The sequence below is a fragment of the Nelusetta ayraudi genome, unplaced genomic scaffold (assembly GCF_046127955.1).
Source record: "Nelusetta ayraudi isolate G7.1 ecotype Tasmania unplaced genomic scaffold, CSIRO-AGI_Nayr_v1 ptg000035l, whole genome shotgun sequence".
In the NCBI taxonomy this organism is placed as follows: Eukaryota; Metazoa; Chordata; class Actinopteri; order Tetraodontiformes; family Monacanthidae; genus Nelusetta; species Nelusetta ayraudi.
In genome coordinates this window covers 692,877-708,572 of record NW_027466085.1, presented here as the reverse complement: position 1 = coordinate 708,572, position 15,696 = coordinate 692,877, and the positions used below count along the sequence as shown (strand labels likewise).

General features: G+C 45.3%; 1 protein-coding gene across 1 annotated transcript in view; it reads right to left on the bottom strand.

The window, feature by feature from the left end:
- Positions 1–3,600, bottom strand: part of LOC142892548 (NLR family CARD domain-containing protein 3-like) — a 113,123-nt gene extending 109,523 nt beyond the window's left edge. The window contains exon 1 of the mRNA XM_076032754.1: positions 1,409–3,600. Coding sequence (XP_075888869.1) covers positions 1,409–3,006 — 1,598 coding nt within the window. The 5' untranslated portion in view covers positions 3,007–3,600. The remainder of the gene's footprint in view (positions 1–1,408) is intronic.
- Positions 3,601–15,696: the final 12,096 nt, after the last annotated feature.

Below are 15,696 nucleotides of genomic sequence, written 5' to 3'. Positions count from 1 at the left end.
GTGTTGTCAACACAATAACAACAGCAGTGTGTCAGTCAGTGTGCAGCCAATCAGCAGTGAAGATGGAAAATAATCAGTGAGTCCTTTGTGTGCTTGTGGCTGTTTTCAGTCATCAGAGTCTCGTTACAAGTCAAACACATTCAAAGGACAAGATGAAGAAATACTGCTGCACTATTAATCTGCCTCTAATATTTCTTCACAGGATCTTCTGCTCAGTCATGTGACCTTCATCACCAATCAACAACTTCCGTTGAGCTCTCAAGTGACTGGAGACATTTTCCACACTTTCTTCCACCGTCCAAAGTCTTTTCTGGCTGCAGATTGTTGACATGAAAATATCAACAACATCCACTTTGTCTAGATGAGTCTTTAATATCTGCTTCAAAGTCTTCACACTGAGCAGCGTTACACACCAGTTGTCATCTGCTGACACGCACTGTCCACCAGTAGAAAGCAGGAACTGACCTGAGAACTTCCAGTCTGCAGTTTGGACTCTGCAGTCCAGCACAGAGCAGCTTCACTCCAGGATCCTTCAGGATTGTCCAGCTCAGGTCCAGCAGTGTGAGGTGGGAGGGGCTGGACTGCAGAGCTGAAGACACCACTGCACAGTGAAGATCTGAGAGTTGAACACTGAATGAAGGAGAGCAGAATGAGAAGTTGCTGCTTCCATCATCATCATCATCATCATCATCATCATCATTACCATCATCATCACCGCCATAATCATCATCACCATCATCATAATCTTCATCACCATCATCTTCATCATCATCATCATCATCATCATCACCACCACCATCATCATCATCTTCATCATTATCACCATCATCATCTTCATCACCATCATCATCATCACCACCATCATCATCACCATCGTCATCACCACCTCCATCATCCTCATCATCCTCATCATCATCATCATCATCATCATCAACATCAACATCATCATCACCTCCATCATCATCATCATCATCATCATCATCATCAACATCATCATCACCACCATCACCATCATCTTCATCATGAATGATTGAAGAGTTGATTTTGGTTGACAGTGTAAATTCAATCAATCTTGTGCAATCAACTGACAACAATGAAAAAGAAGCTTCCCAAACAAATGTACACATTATAAAGACTCACAACAACAAAAACATAACAACTGTGTGAAGGAAAAAGCAGCAGGCTGAAGCCCAAGCTGATTCTTGCCTCTCCTATACAGTCCATAAGATTAGCTGGAATAATTAGTCAGACAAAATCAAAAAGGAAAAAAAGAGAAGTGCAACTCAACAAAATATGCTTGACATTATTCTTCATCATTGACTCACAATTCAACACACACACACACACACACACACACACACACACACACACACACACACACACACACACACACACAGTGTTTACATACCTTACTGAACGTATCACAGCCTTCCTGCAGTTCCTCACAGCTGGAATCAGTCTCAATCTTCCCTCCCAGGTTGTGTTGTACTTGCTGGGGTCCAACTCCTCCATAACCTCCTCTGACATCTGCAGCATGTAGGCCAGAGCTGAACACTGGATGGCTGAGAGTCCCTTCTCTGATCTGTTCTCTGACTGCAGGAACTCTTGGACCTCCTGATGCACTGACTGATCCTTCACCTCCAGCAGACAGTGGAATATGTTGATGCTTCTGTCAGGAGAAACATCACCAGTGTTCAGCTCCTTCAGGTTGTTGATGACCTTCTGTAAGGTTCCTGTATGATTGTCAGTGAGACCCAGCAGGCCTCCTAAGAGTCTATGGTTGGATTCCAGACTGAGTCCATGGAGAAAGCGAACAAACAAGTCCAGGTGACCATTTGGACTCTGCAGGGATTTCTTCATCATCTTCTGAAGGAACTCATCCAGGGATTCTCCAGAGTGACCATCTTCTGTCCTCTTCCAGTTGGTGTGACAGTGGAAGCTGAAGACTGCAGCCAGAAACTCCTGGACGCTCAGATGAACGAAGCAGTAGACGGTTTTGTGGAAGATCACACTCTCTCTTCTGAAGATCTCTGTACAAACTCCTGAGTACAAAGAGGCTTCAGTCACACTGAGACCACACTTCTCCAGGTCTTCACTGTAGAACATGATGTTTCCACTCTCCAGATGTTCAAATGCCAGCTGGCCCAGCTTCAGAAGAAGCTCCCTGTCAGCCTCCGTCAGCTCCTGTGGACCTCCTCCATACTTGTGCTGCTTCCTCTTGGTCTGGACCAGCAGGAAGTGTGAGTACATGTCAGTCAGGGTCTTGGGCAGCTCTCCTCTCTGCTTTGAGCTCAACATGCTCTCCAGTTCTCCAGTGATCCAGCAGAAGACTGGGATCTCACACATGATGTGGAGGCTCCTGGAGGACTTGATGTGGGAAATGATCCTGCTGGACACATCTCCTCTATCTCTGAACCTCCTCCTGAAATACTCCTCCTTCTGGTCATCGGTGAAGCCTCGTACTTCTGTCAGCCTGTCCACACATGACGGAGGGATCTGATTGGCTGCTGCAGGTCTGGAAGTTATCCACAGCAGAGCCGAGGGAAGCAGATCTCCTCTGATCAGGTTTGTTAGCAGGACGCTGACTGACTTCTTCTGAGTGACGTCAGTCACCACCTGGTTCTTCTCAAAGTCCAGAGCCAGTCTGCTTTCATCCAGGCCGTCCAAGATGAAGAGAAGTTTGCAGACATGCAGCTGCTCTGCTGTGAGCTTCTCTAACGTTGGATGGAAAACATGGAGAAGCTCCAGAAGACTGTAGTGCTGCTCTTTGACCAAGTTGAGCTCCCTGAATGAGAGAGGAAGCACCAGATGAAGGTCCTGGTTCTCCAGGCCCTGGGCCCAGTCCAGAGTGAACTTCTGCACTGAGAAGGTTTTTCCAACCCCAGCGACGCCGTTGGTCAGCACCACTCTGACTCTGAGTCCCTGCTGCTCAGGTGAGGCTTCAAAGATCTGGCTGCACCTGATTGGACGGTCGTGGAGGCTCTTCTTGGTCTTCTTGGTCTCCATGGTCTCAGAGGTCTTGGTGGTCCTCTTGGTCTTCTTGGTCTTCTTTGTCTCTGTGGTCTTCTTGGTCTTGTTGGTCTCCAGCTGCCTGACCTCATGCTCTCTGTTGACCTCCTCACTCAGTCCCTCAGTGATTTAGAGGTCAGTGTAGATGCTGTTGAGGAGGGTTTGACTTCCTGCTTCTTCACCTTCAGTCGCACGTTCACATCTCCTCTCCAGACTGATCTTCTGCTGCTGTAGAAGCTCCTGCAGATCATCATCAGCCTCTGGAGCAGAGAAAAGGTTGGAGAAGAAAACATCAGTGTGACAGTGTGAGCATCATTTTCTCTCCACAACTTCTCAGCTGCTGTGGTGAAGCTGCTGTGTGACTGTTTGCTCTCAACGTCCCTCAGTGAATCTTCTCACTGGAGGTCCTGACGTGATCTCAGAGGGAGAAGTGAAGGAGGTGCCGGTGGACAGTCTTACTGTGATCAGTCTGGCTGTGACTGGCAGGTTGCAGTGCTGCTCCACACTGAAGACACGAGGACTCACCTGATGGAGCAGACCGGTCCCAGAATGAGCCAATGAACCTTCTGTATAACGAGGACGTCCAGCTCATCCTGGCCTCCTCCTGCTGCTGCTGCTGCTGCTGCTGCCGCTGTAGAAGCTCCTTCAGCTGCTTCTCACCACCAGGACTCCCCTCCGTCTTCCTGTGGAGACACTTTGGCTTTGAGTGAGTGGATCAGTTGTTGGTGTCCATCACTTGTCAGCTGTTTTTCTGACTCCATCATTAGTTGGATGGAATCATTGTCTCCATCAACACTAACTGACAGCCTGCTGGCCTCCTAGTGGGCTCTTCACAAATCACTTCTTGTCTTTTGCTCTCTTTTCTAAATTCAATCCCTTCATGCAGCTTCACAATCAAAGAATTTGACCCACAAAGAATGGAGCGCAGCCGTTAATGACGCCGTCTTTTAGCCACCACGTTGCGCCCGTCATGGATGGCTGGAAATGTCTTGTTGCCAGGCAGAAAGATCAACTCCCCAGTATGATACAACTGATGCTTGCATTGTGGCTACAAACAAAACCAAACAAGCAAAAACTGGTCAAACAGCGCCCCTCAGTGGCAGAACTGGGAGCTGCGAGGACCGACGCGTCATAGGAAGGTTTGAAGGTTCAAGGCCACATTTGAACACATTGTTTCTTATTGACATATTATAGAGTGACCTGTCTGAAATATCTGCCTGTTAATCAATGTGTTATTTTTTCAGCATGTGTTCATTTCTCTGTACAGTCTGCAGTAGAAGGTAGTTCTGACTCGAGGGCGCCCCCTGGCGGCTCTTTCCAGAACTACAGTTGCCATCACTTGTTCGCAGTCCATGATGACGGTGAGAAAAATGTGATTTCCTCTTTGAAGAGCTGCACCTGTTTCTCCCTGACGTGATGAGACTGGACACTTGTTGAGGGATGTGACACTTCCTGTCAGCTCCTGAGGACAACAAGGAGGCCGAGCCTCTAATGCCCCTTACTGGCTGCACTCTGGAAGAGCCCTCCCCCCATCCTCAGGACCAAGTGATCCTCCCTCAACGTGAACACATCACTTCCATGTGAGGAGAGAAGAAGAGACGGCAGAAGTCAGCACTCACACTTCAGTCCTTGAACGCATCATCAGAGACATTCACTGCTGTTGAGTGAAGATGATGGATTCACTGCTGATGAGAAGCAGACTCTCCGTCACATATGTGCTGTGTCTCAATTCAGGGTGTGCACCCTTCAGTCCAAGTGTCCTCTGTCTGAAGGAAGTGTTCTTCGAGGACCCAGCCTAGAAGGACGGACCAAACCCCGCCTCCCCGGTAACCACTGGGGACGGTCTAGCCTTCAGTGTATTTCCTCGTTCCGTCACCACCGTTCCCTACGGCTGGCCAACCCCGGAAGTGACGTTTTTATAGTATCAAGCCATTGGTTCGCCATCTAACAATGCTGTTGGATGATCAAATAAGTAAAATCCTACGTTAAAAACTGGATACTTTATGTGAAACTTCAATATTTAAATTTATATGTCGTGTCTTTACCAGTATTGGCAGCGGGACGGCTTGACTGGTGAGAGGGGCATGATGGGAAATGACACTATTGAGCAGATTAGGACTAAAATATTGATCCGTCCAATATGTGGATTCTCAAATCAATACTCCAGTCATCTGAGGCCTTCCATTGTTTCTCTGGGGTACAGCCAGATAGAAATGCTCCAACTCTGAATGACTGCTGCCTGCCTGCCTGAAGGGCCTCTGCTAAAATGATACAAATTGGTTATTTGACCAATGTTAAAGTTTTGCTCATTTCCTTCCTGAAATTCACCTTGAAATCCCACCCCGAGTTGGGATCAGGATAATACAGTTCTTTTTGGGTCAAAGTTCTCCACATCCTACTGAAATGTTTTGAACAACACAAACTGAAGCTTTGATCCAGATTAAAATTAGGATTGGATTACATCATCTAATCCCATTTCAGAATCCTTCTTTCCCTTTTCAACCCGTTTCCAAGATTCCATCCAATCCCAGAACCAACATCCAATCAGATTACCAGTGAAGGTGTGGGCGGGGCCAAGGCTGATGGGACCGACCAATAGCAAGGTGTTGATTTTTCAACATCAGGTGTTGATGATCAAGCAGGTGTTGTCATCAACAGCTCTGTTGAGTCAGCGGTTCATCTGTATTTCCGGGACAAAGGCCGCTCCTTCCAAGACTCAAAGGTCCAGATTTTAGACACAGAAGACAGATGGTTTGAGAGAGGAGTGAAAGAAGCCACCTGTGTCCACCTAGAGCGACCCTCTGTGAACAGAGAGGAGGACTCCTGCTGCTGCTGCTGCTGCCTCCAGCCAACATGCAGCCAGACGGAGACGCACTTGGACTTTGAGGTGCTCTTGGGATATTTTCTGATTCTTAGATTCTCTGATCAGTGTTTCTGCTCCCACTTCCCTGAAATCACATGACGCTGTGTTGAGCTGAAGTGCAGCCACGCCCCTCTCTCTCTGCCAGGGTGCATCCAGTGTGGCTGTGGCTCCCAGGAGCAGTTGGAGTGCAAGAGGTGAAGATGGTCTGGTCCTCAAGGAGCTGCTCACTCCATCAAAAGACAAGGGCAGCAAACATTGTGTCAGAAGCAGTGGCAGGAAAACAGTGGGAGAAACTGCACAAGGAGCAGAACACACTGCAGGACAAAGTAGTGATGGACAAATGAAGCTTGTGGGAAACATCCAAGCACTGGAGCCACTGCTTGAAAATGGCTGCAAATGACTGCAAGCTGCAGTAACACTGCCCTCTGCTGGCCACACACACACACACACACACACACACACACGACTTGAAATAATCTCTCTCTCTCAGGGTCAAAGGTGAAGGGTCAGAGGTCAAGGTAGGTCCATTACTACTGTTATTCTCATTGCTTTGTTAATTAAAAAAAAGGTTTCAACAATAAATGTTGTACACATGTGTATTTTTGTAAGCATCTTTCACATGTGTATGTTCTTAAACGTGTATATTTCAATAACATTTTAATAATCCTTTGTGTTTGATCTTCAATGTCTTTTTTCAACACATTTTATCATCTGCATGCTTTACCATCTCTTTGAAACACATTCTAATAAATATCGCAGTGTTTTTCAACATATTTTTCAATGCATTGAAAGCTCCTCCAGTTCTCCAGTCAACTCATGTCTTCATTCTGAGGCTGCTGGTGCAATTCCTCCAATCAAATCATCAACACATCAACTGTAGTCAGAGACTTTCATCATCACTATGGACACTGTTGCTTTTCCCGCCGCTTCATCGTTCAACTTTGGCTTCACTTTCAATAGGATGCCGCACTTTTCACGCTCGCCTCCCCTGCAGTCCTCTGGCGCCCCCCAGTGGAGGCTTTGAAAAGCGCAGGGCCAGAGGGATCAGTGGCACTGTTCAAAGCCACATTCACTGACTTTACCTTCCTGTTGTTGAGTTGAAACTCCGCCCACCCTCCCAGTTTCAGGGAGCCTGATTGTAACGGAACAATTGAATCAGGGGTCAGACGGTTGGAACCGGGTCAAAGGTCAAATTCATAGGTCAAAGACGTGTATTTCAGGAACGGAAGGTCATATAAAGATGATTCCACCTCTGGCCTGTTCAGAAGGGAGGAATTATGTCAGAGGATCCAGGTTTGAAGTCAAACTACGTCCCGGGGGCCATATGCGGCCAATTACACTCTCCAATCCGGCCGACCAAACTTGAAGGAATTATATTAATAGTCATTAAGTCATGAAATAGAAAACAATGAAAACAATTATTTTGTTGTGTTCATTATTTAATTGCCATTAAAGCAACATGTTGTCTACACATCCCCTGATATATATCTTCCTCCAATGAGAAAGCGGCCCCTCTGTCATATTGTAGAAGCCATTATGGCCCACCAGTCAAACAGTTTGCCCACCCCTGGATTAGAGGCTCACTTAGTGTTGGAGTTGGGCTTGGTTCAAAGTAGCAAGAGAACAAAAGAGGCTTTGCTTCAGAATTGAACCAACAACCAGAATTGGAACCCTGGTTTTCAGCACCACAGTAAGCAGGCTAACCCACTGAGCTAACCTGCTAACCTGCTAAGCAGGTTCCTGAGGGCTGTGGAGGGATGTCACTACATCAATAGACAGCAGTGACTTGACATTGGTGCGTTTCAACACTGGACTCTGCAGGAGAAACAAACAGCCACAGTCACTTTGTACAAGTGCAACACAACAAGTGGAGCTGAAGCCTTTTAGATACAATGAAGAGGAAAGAAAATTCTCCTCACTCTTTGAAAATGGAATTCAAACAGAGTTTGAAAAGAGGGAAGGGGGAGCTCTGTGTTGGGAGTCAGCATTGGTCCCCACAAGACCGTCTTCAGCGCTGAGAAAGCAAAGAACTACAGAGGCCTCAGTGCTTCACCTGACACACTGACACACACTGACACACACACACTGACACACACTGACAAGCAGCGACACAGACACACAACAAAGGACAACAAGTTGCCAAAACCAAAGATTCTTCAACTCATTTCCTCATCAGTGATGAATAATAGAAGATCATCAGCATCAAATCAATCATATATAGGTCACTGTATGATATAATGACACAGTTTATAGTCACGTGTTTACCAGAAGCAGTGGGCTGTATAATGGGATGTATGAACAGGGTGACCTATTGACCTCCACAGTGCTCTGGCTAACAAGGTGGTTAGCTCAGTAGGCTAACGCTCTCACTGTGGTTGTAGAAGATGTGGGTTCAAATCCCACTTGGTACCACATGACCAGGTTTTTACTGTGTATATTTGTACTTTATACTATAGCATGTGTTTTTTTCTGGTTTTCAGACATGTAGAGATTTTGCTATAACTTTTAATGAAAGTATTTAAAATTCTTTGTACTTGGAAAAAAACAACATTGTATGCAAATTTTTTCAACTGTTCAGAGAAGAGCTTCAATCAGTTCTCCAGGAGCTGCATCCCATCAGCCCACAGATGGCTCAGTTAATAAGACAACTAACTGTGAATCACAAGGTTGTTGGTTCGAGTCCCACCATGGACAGAGACTCCAACGGCCCCAAAAGATCAGTAGAAGTGACTTCAGAGTTTTCACGTAGCTCAGCATGAAAAGCAAAATGTCTCTGAATACTGGATGCTTCAATTGAGATGACAAATTGCTCCTCTTGAATTGAAAACACTAGTCCCTACTGAGTGACAAAACCTTTGCCAATACTCTTTCTTTGTACACTTTATGATTCTTCCTACCCTGGCTTGTGATCTTTGATATACAATAAGACTCTGATCATTAAGATTCTGTTTGAAGACTTTCAATGCCTTGTTTCTGCTTTGAATTGCCTCATCACAACCACCTGAGCCTTGGTGGTCAGCTTTTAACTAGCATGCCCCTCCCTCTGGACCAACCCACAATGAAGTGGCAAATGACAAAAGCAGCCAATAGAAGGCCTTCAGTCAACATTAGAGGCTCCCTACCATCACTCTCACAAGCAAAACAAAAATACACACAATTCCACTGCTTCCCCCTGACAAGTCAACCTCAAAGTCATAGCACAACACTCCTGATTGGATGATTACTGAAGCACACGTGATGCTCCACTATCAGCAGCAGCCCTGTGCAGATGGCTACTTCCTGTTAGCTCTATCAGCAGCACTTGAGAGCAGCTCTGGTTCCGACCCAGTGACTGTGGAGGAGGGAGACAGCAGTTAACAGAAGCCCTCAGCAAACAATGAAAGGATGAGAGTGTATGAATCAATAACCTGACTGGCCTCAACACACACTGTGTGTGTTCTGCAAATATACTGACTGAAAAAACATCTCCTTGTGTTTGAACTGTTCAATGTATTCTATATTGTTGTCTGTTGTTTGAAATGATTCTCTTCCTATGTTGACATTTGACTTTGGATTGATTGTAGATGATGGGAGTAGAACTCTCTGTTCAAGCCCTTTGGGCTTTGTTCCCTCCTTGTTTTAAATTGTGCTCAATAAATCAATACAAATACAAATATATGTGAGGGTAGGTGATGGTGTCAATGTTCAAATGTTTCTTGACAATGACAGAGGGGAATCTTTTTTTTCCCTTGTCCTGTCTGGCCATCATGAGCAGCAGAAGTGTGTCTGAATGTCTTCATGATGGCTGACAGATTTGATTCTCAAAGGCGGAGCTTGTGAGCCCAGGGTGTGAATGACACGGGTGGGTTCAGGAAGGACCTGATGACTGCTTTGATTCTATTTTGATGGATGGAGTGATATTGTGGCCAGGACTGAGGGAGGGACAGAGAGAGAAAAAGAGAGAAAAAATTGGATGGAAGTGAGGGCTTGGGAGAGCAACTGGCAACAATGTACAGGTATTGTGTCCAAACAACAACAGATATTAGTTTACATAATTAATGATCCAAAAATGAACTCATTCAAATAGTAAACAGATGAACTCAGAGCCGGTGGGGAAGAGGTCCAGAGCAGTGAGCCCCCCTGGCCAGAGGCCACCAGCCCCCCGAAGAGCCAGGACCAGAGGGCTGGGAGGCAGACACCCCTGGATGGAGGACAGGAAGCACAACCTGGCCCCCGGATGGATGGGGACCCCCAGGACAAGAGAGTACCAGAACCAGGCCCTGGACCAGAACCCAGGCCCTTCACCCACTGGACAAGACAAGGCACGACAGAGAGGCTGGTCACATGGAGCAGCCTCTGAAAGACTGCTTTGACTCCACAGACTGGGACGCATTGCAGGGCTCTCACAACCACAACATGGACCAGATGGTTGACTGCACTACGGACTTTAGAAACTTCTGTATGGACGCTGTTGTTCAAGTTGGATCTGGACGCTGCTTTGCCAACAACAAGCCCTGGAGAACCAGCGACATCAAGGACCTTCTGAACAAGGAGAAGGTCTTCAAAGATGCTGAGCGACAGGAGTTCCAGCGGGTCCAGAGGGAACTCAGAGTCCAAGTCAAGGAGGCGAGGGAGCAGCACAGAAGGAAAAATGAAGAAAGGATGCAGAACAACAATATGAGGGAGGTGTGGTCTCCCACACCTCCCTCATATTGGATGAAGACCATCACTGGCTGCAGCTCAAAGAGAGGTGGCCACTGTCAGAAAGCTCCCACACATGTGTTGTTTAGTGCTCACCACTTGGGGGCGGTGTTGTACCTCTGTTGGCCACCGTCATTCACTCATTTATTACGTCTGTGCCTGACTGCACCTGATAGCGCTGTCAGTCGGTCAGTCATCAGCCTCCCGGCACGTCACTGCCCCCTACCGGTGCGGCGCGGTACTTTCTGCCTGGCCTGGTGTATTTTCACTTCGTTCACACGTATTTTCATGGATCATTAGAAAGAATACACTGGTCACAAACACTCATTGAATGTATTAGACAGCCTATGGAACTTCAGCAGATGTAGTACATCAGTAATAGTAGTAATCAAGCATGATAGATAGATAGATAGATATTAATACATTTTATTTGTATGGCACATTTTAGAAACCTCAGACACTTTACAAAGTCATTAACATAATAAAATCAATAGTGTAGTGTGTCTGTTGATGAGCACCATGGTCTTGAAGAAGCAACCATCTCTTTGAAATGTCCCACTGTGGATCTCCACATGATCTTCTGTGCAACAGTTTGTCCTGTGAGCTCACTGGAAGAGTCTGCAGAGGAAGCAGAAGATGAGGGTGTCTACCTCTCAGCTGCAGCAGCTCACCATCTTCACCACTGTACTGACTGGTGGAGGCGTCGCCACCATGTACTACCTACAGCAGAGTGAGTTCCATTCACTAACACCATTCACACCTTCACATCTCTGTGTGTAGGAAGAACTCTCTGGAGCTGCTTCAATGGACCACAGTGACAGACAAAACAAAACATCCCAGCACTGCAGGCCACCAAACTAGAAGTGGAGTTAGAATCAGGTTCTTGATGTCTGAAGATTCTGTCTGTCATGAACAGAGTCGGGTCGGAACCGCAGCGGTACCGTCTACACCGTGTGCACAATTATTAGGCAAGTTGTATTTTTGAGGATTAATTTTGCTATTGTACATCTAGAGTGCTTTTGCTCTGTTCAAAGTTCTGGCTTTCTTATGAGAATATCTTTATGTACACCATTATTCGGAAACTATTAGTGTGCACAATTATTATGCAACTAAATGAAAAACAAAGATTTTCGCATCTCACTTGTTTATTTTTACATGTTAAAGTGAGAATAAAAAAAAACCCTCAGAATTAACAAATAAACATTTCAGAAATAATAATAATAATAATAATAATAATAATAATAATAATAATAATAATAATAATGATGAGAGCAGGCCTTCGCTGAGGCTCAGTCCCGAATATTAATAATAATAATTAAAAAAAAAAACAGTCACCAGTATAGCCACCCTTCTTTTCAATAACATTCACAAGCCTTCCATTCGCGGAGTTTAGTCAGTTTCTTGATCTGGTCAGAATCAACTTTTTGTACAGCTGCCGAAACACTGTTCAGAGAGGTGCACTGTTTACCTTTACTCTAAATGTCCTGCTTAAGAACGGCCCAAAAGTTCTCAATAGGGTTTAAGTCAGGTGAAAAGGGGGACCATGTCATTAGTTTTTCATCTTTAAGGCCTTTACTGGCCAGCCACACAGTGGAATACTTTGATGCATGTGATGGAGCATTGTCTTGCATAAAATCAAAGTCCTCTTGAAAGATGCAGACTTTTTCCTGTACCACTGCTTGAAGAAAGTGTCTTCTAAAAATTGGCAGTAGGTCTGAGAGTTGATTTTGAGTCCATAATCAACCCAAAAAGGTCCAACTGCTCATCTTTAACAATACCTGCCCATACCAGTACCCAGAGATGGGGACTCGAGTTAAAGACTCGTACTCGAGTCGTACTCGAGTCGCATTTTTGGAGACTCCAGACTCGACTCGGACTCGACCCTAAAAGACTCGAGAATTGACTCGACTCGAGATCAAAGACTCGTGGGCAATCTTTAATTTAATTTAATTTTTTTGTTGTTTTATTTATTTATTTATTTTTCACAAAACCACCTCCGATGCGCGACGCATCGCGTCACATCCCCCCCTCTCTCCTTCATTATCAGTCATCATGGCAAGTGCAAGTGGAGCAGCTGCTGCTAAAGAAAGTCCACCGCCAGGTTCGCTACCCTTTATATTAACGTACTGCTACACAAACTTCAAACAGAACGGCAGAGACAGAACTGCAAAATGTAAATGCTGCAAAAGGACAATAAAAGAAAAAGGTTCCAAAACCAGCAACTTCCTGCAGCACATTGAAAAGGTGCACAAGGAAAGGTAAGTTGTACTCATAGTGTTTTTGCATACATTGTCTAGTTATTGTTTAGCTTAGTGCATTACCAAGAAGAAACGGTCGGGCCGTGGTGTTTAACGAGACCGCAGTGTAACGTTAAACAAACACCACGGCTTGGTTACCGCCGTTTTACAAGCTAGCTTGTTGCGCTAGCTTGTTGCGCTAGCTTATCACACTAGTGTTTAGGGTTGCCACCCGTCTCGTTTTTCCCAGAATTGTTCGCTTTTTTCACCACCTGTCCCGGGAAAAATAAAATCTCTCCCGGGACACAATTTGTCCCGTTGTTTAGGAAAAATGACAAAACCTCATTTGATTTCCGTCTGTGGTCTAGATAGGGTTGCCAACCCTCCCGTAAATATACGCACTTCACTTTTTACCCGTATATTTCGGGGATGCCTCCGCCTCCCCCCCATGTCCCGGATTTGAAACTCTAGGAGGTGGCAACCCTACTAGTGTTTGTGTTACAAAAATGAGCAACCTCCCATGTTGTTCATCTACAGGTATGCTGAATATAAGGCAGCCAAAAAAGTTTCCTGTGGAGAAGCCCAAGAGGGTCAGACTCAGAGCAGCCTCGATTCCTTTGTGGGACTAAAACAAGGAGTGAAAACACACAGCCAGGGCCATCCCCGACAGAAGACCATTACTGACTCCATAATTCATGACCTCATCATCTCATGCAACCTTCCTCTGTCCTTGGTTGACATACCCAGCTTGCAGAACTTCATGTCAGTGGTGGATGAAAAATACTGCCCAGTAAGTCGAAACACCGTTACCAGACGTCTGAGTGATCTAGCATCCGACAAAGAGTACAAGATCAAATCCAAATTACAAAAAGCAGACACTGTGTCTGTGACTGTGGACATTTGGACTGACAGGAGCATGCGAGGCTTTCTAGGTGTAACGGCCCACTTCATGGAAATGGAGAAGAACAGTGTCTCAAGACTGCAGACAGTTCTCTTAAGTTGTGATAGATTCACAGGTTCACACACTGGAATCAGAATCAGTGAACAATTTAAGGAGATATGTGACAAATTTAATGTAAAACACAAATTAGATTACATTATCAGTGATAACGCTTCAAATATGAAGAAGGCCTTTACAGTTTGTTTCCCCTCAATAACTAGAGCTGAGAGGCATGAGTTGGATGACGAGGGTGAAGATGATGATGAGCTAGAAAATGATGACTTATGGGAGGATACAGGTGAAACCCTCCAAGAAGATGTGGACACCATCCAGAGTAGCTGCCGGCAACAGCGGCTGCAGTGCTTTGCCCATTCATTGCAGCTCGTCGTGCGAGATGGACTGAAAGAGACCAAAATTATTAACTGTGTATTGGCAAAGGTGACAAAATTCTGCAGTTTACTTCATACAACTTGTGGACTTAAGGAAGCTTTTAAGAAAACGTATGGAGCCAATCGGAGCATCCCCTCTGCTGTAGCAACTCGTTGGAACTCGACTCTCCGCCTTGTACAGGCAGTCACTGACCTTGATCCCCAAAGCCTTAACACTCTCCTGGAAGATGAAAGACACAAAAGCCTGTGCCTAACAGGCAGAGAGTTGAGCCAGCTGAAAGAGCTTGTGGAAATTCTGGGCCCGTTTCTTCAAGCAACAGATCTCACACAAGCAGAGAAGGTGGTTACTGTCAGTGCGGCTCTCCCTAGCATTCTATCACTCAACAGCCACCTCAACAGTATGCAGATGAAAGCTCATTACCTGCGCGGTTTAGTGAAAGCCCTACAGCAGTCCCTCCAACACCGTTTTCAGGTATGATGGGAGCTATAAAAACAAAACATTTTCACCCATTTTTTTTTTCTTCTGTAAACCTGTGATCTGACCGTAAAGCTGAATTTGATGATCTGATTTTGTTTCAGGGGATGTTCGTAAATGTCAGAATGGAGGAGTCGGACAAGCCTGCAGGAGACCTGCCCTTTGGAGATAAGGTTTACATGATGGCTGCACTACTGGACCCATACTACTGCCTCTTTTGGCTGGAGCATGATGTTCCCATCCCAAATGATGTCAAGAGTGATGTGAAGGAGATGGTAATGGGTAAGTTTACTTGTGATAGATTCCTTAACTTATATATTCCTTAATTTAATCATCACTATTTGTATAACTAAGATCATGATCTGATGAACATAATGTAACTAACCATGTTTTTTGTGGACATTTTTCAGATCATGTCTTGGCTGATGCTTCTCAAGTCACTGTACGTCAAGAGAACAGCAGCGGTGGTGAAGATGACAAGGAGCAGTCACCGACACCTGCCAAAGTTCCTCGCCTGTTCTCAGCCTATCGGAAGAAAAGCAAGAAGAACCCAGACCATGCCTCATCTGTCAGGGCTGAACTCAAGCGCTACATCCAGAATTCGGAGTCCACTGCGGCCGATGAAGAAGAAACGCAAACAGACTGTCTGGAATTCTGGAATCGACATACTAAGGGTTTCCCCAGACTTCATAGGGTGGCTATGAGAGTGCTTAGTGTCCCTGCTACCAGTGCACCAGTAGAGAGGGTATTTAGTCACAGAGGTATTATAATGCGCCCGCACAGAGCCAGGATTAGTGCAACAAACCTGTCATGCTTAATTTTTCTGAAATGTAACAAGCATGTTGCATAATTTTTGATGGTCTTTCAGCGACTGAGAGGCAGCCTAATAATTTTTGAGATGTAACTTAAGTTCAGTTGCATCATTTTTCAGTCTTTCAGCCACTGAGAGGCAGCCTAATATTTTTTTTTAAATGTATCTAAGTTCAGTTGCATAATGTTGATGGTCTTTCAGCCACTGAGAGGCAGCCTAATATTTTTTTTAAATGTAACTTAAGTTCAGTTGTATAATTTTTCAGTCTTTCGGCCACTGAGAGGCAGCCTAA